The 2,453-nt window shown below is 30.5% G+C and overlaps 1 protein-coding gene across 1 annotated transcript; it reads left to right on the forward strand.

Moving 5' to 3' along the window:
- Positions 1-1,088: 1,088 nt before the first annotated feature.
- On the forward strand, positions 1,089-2,453 carry LOC107017074 (beta-D-glucosyl crocetin beta-1,6-glucosyltransferase-like). The gene has a single exon (XM_015217351.1). The coding sequence runs from the start codon at positions 1,089-1,091 to the stop codon at positions 2,451-2,453; it is 1,365 nt and encodes a 454-aa protein (XP_015072837.1).

Raw genomic sequence — 2,453 nt, forward strand, 5'->3', positions numbered from 1 at the left:
CCTTAAGTAAGTGGATTTAAGAATCTATTTATCTCTTCATAATTTGAAAGATTGATTAATGATTCTCTAATTCACTATCTTATTTTTGGAAAAGTCAATATGTTTAAAAGGGATATATTTATCTAATATTGGTAATGAATTTGGGCTTATTTTCTTACAAATATTAGGAGTATGATTTGGCCACTTTATTGTACTATAAACTTTTGTATCTTACCTAATTTCTAATAATTATTATCACGAGACCTTTCATTTTATGAAATTCATTCACACCATATTATATCGAATTAATAATATGACAGTATTTTTACACCTTTTAAAAATCAATAAATAAAATCATAATTTTATTGTATGTCTTTTTGATTAAAAATAATAAATTAATATTTTATAAATATATAATGAAAGATGAATATAGTCAACTAGGAACTAATAATACATTATTTGTAGATTTTTCAAATTTGATGAGTAAAAATGAACATTCTAAAGTTTTCATGATCACCTCCTTTAATATTAAATCACATTATTCTGATGCAAGCATATTAGGTATATATTGTTTTATGCCGTATGTAATTAGATGTATTAAAATAACATGCATTACATAATTTTCAAAAGAAAACATTTGCTTTCAAAAATTCTTTCACAAATATGATGGAAATAATGTTTAAAAGATTTTACGAATAATTATGTCTTTACTATATACATGCATTAATTTCATTGCATTACTAATACCATAGTTTTTTTTACGTACTATTAGTTATTCATATCATAACATCAAGTAAAATATTATAATTACTATAAGGTGAATAAGTATATGGTCTAAATATTTGTTAAATATACTTCAACTATAAAATCCAACTCTTTTTATCGTTACATAAACGGTAATTGAGTACTAGATTTATAAGGCAATAAAAAGATCCTCGACACTAACGTAAATATAATAAAACAAGCAATATTTACAATGATTGTCGTTCAAAGATTTCATTTTCCTTTTTTGTAAAAATTTAACATAATGTATGACAATATCATACATTATAAATTGTAATAACTCTCTTCATAACAAACGTATTCCCTTCATTATCGAATAAAAAAAAATGGATGGTTCGAATGAAAAGTCGATTCGTGTTGTTATGTTTCCTTGGTTAGGACATGGACACATCTCTCCTTTCTTTGAGCTAGCTAAAAAGCTCGTTAAGAGAAACTTTACTATTTTCTTAGTGTCCACCCCTGCGAACTTCATATCTATTAAACAAAAACTTATTCATGAAAATTTGTGTGAAAAAATCCATCTTTTTGATCTTCGACTTCCATCTCTTCCTGACCTACCTCCTCATTACCACACCACCAATGGCCTCCCACCCCACCTTATGTCCACTCTCAAGAAGGCCTTTGCTAAGTCTCGTCCAATTTTCACTCAAATTATGAATACTATTGAGCCTGACTTGCTTCTATATGATCTACTTCAACCATGGGCACCTAAGGTAGCCAAGGAGAAAAACATTCCATCTGTTGTTTTTGTTACTAGTAGCGCCACTATGTTCTCCTACATGTTTCATAATTTCAGGTATCCTAACTCACAGTTTCCTTTCTCTTCAATTTATTATCGCGATTATGAGCTAACACGTTTGATTAAAAATCAAGAGATGGAGCCAATTGAGCAACACCAAAGAGATAACAATAGTGTGAAGTTGTGTTTCAAGAGGTCTACTAATATTGTTTTGATCAAAGGTTTTAAGGAAATTGATGGTCAATATTGTGAATATATATCTAGTTTGACTAAAAAAAGAGTGGTTCCTGTGGGTCCACTTGTTCAAGAACAAACAAGTGAAGATAATAATTCACAAATTTTAACATGGTTGAATCAAAAGTCAAAAGGGTCAACTATTTTTGTGTCATTTGGGAGTGAATACTTTTTGTCACAAGAGGATAGGGAAGAGATTGCTCATGGGTTGGAGCAAAGTAGGGTTAACTTCATTTGGGTTGTTAGGTTTCCGAAAGGTGAAAAACTCAAACTTGAACAAGCGTTGCCACGAGATTTTTTCAAGAAAGTAGGTGAAAGAGGGATGGTAGTTGAAGATTGGGCCCCACAAGCGAAAATATTAGGAAACCCTAATATCGGAGGATTTGTAAGTCACTGTGGATGGAATTCTGTACTGGAAAGCATGAAAATTGGTGTCCCTATAATTGCTATGCCAATGCATCTTGATCAACCATTGAATGCTAGGCTTGTGGAAGAAGTAGGTATTGGATTGGAAGTTGTTAGAGACAAAGATGGAAAACTTGATGGAGAACAAATTAGTGAAATTATCAATAAGGTTGTATTGGAGAAAGAAGGAGAATCTATAAGGGAAAAAGCAAAGAAAATGAGTGAGACAATTAGAGTCAAAGGTGATGAAGAGATTGATGATGTTGTTCAAGAATTGGTCAACCTTTGCAACACTAGATCAAATGTTGTCTAG

This window comes from Solanum pennellii, chromosome 4 (genome assembly GCF_001406875.1).
Source record: "Solanum pennellii chromosome 4, SPENNV200".
NCBI classification, from domain to species: Eukaryota; Viridiplantae; Streptophyta; class Magnoliopsida; order Solanales; family Solanaceae; genus Solanum; species Solanum pennellii.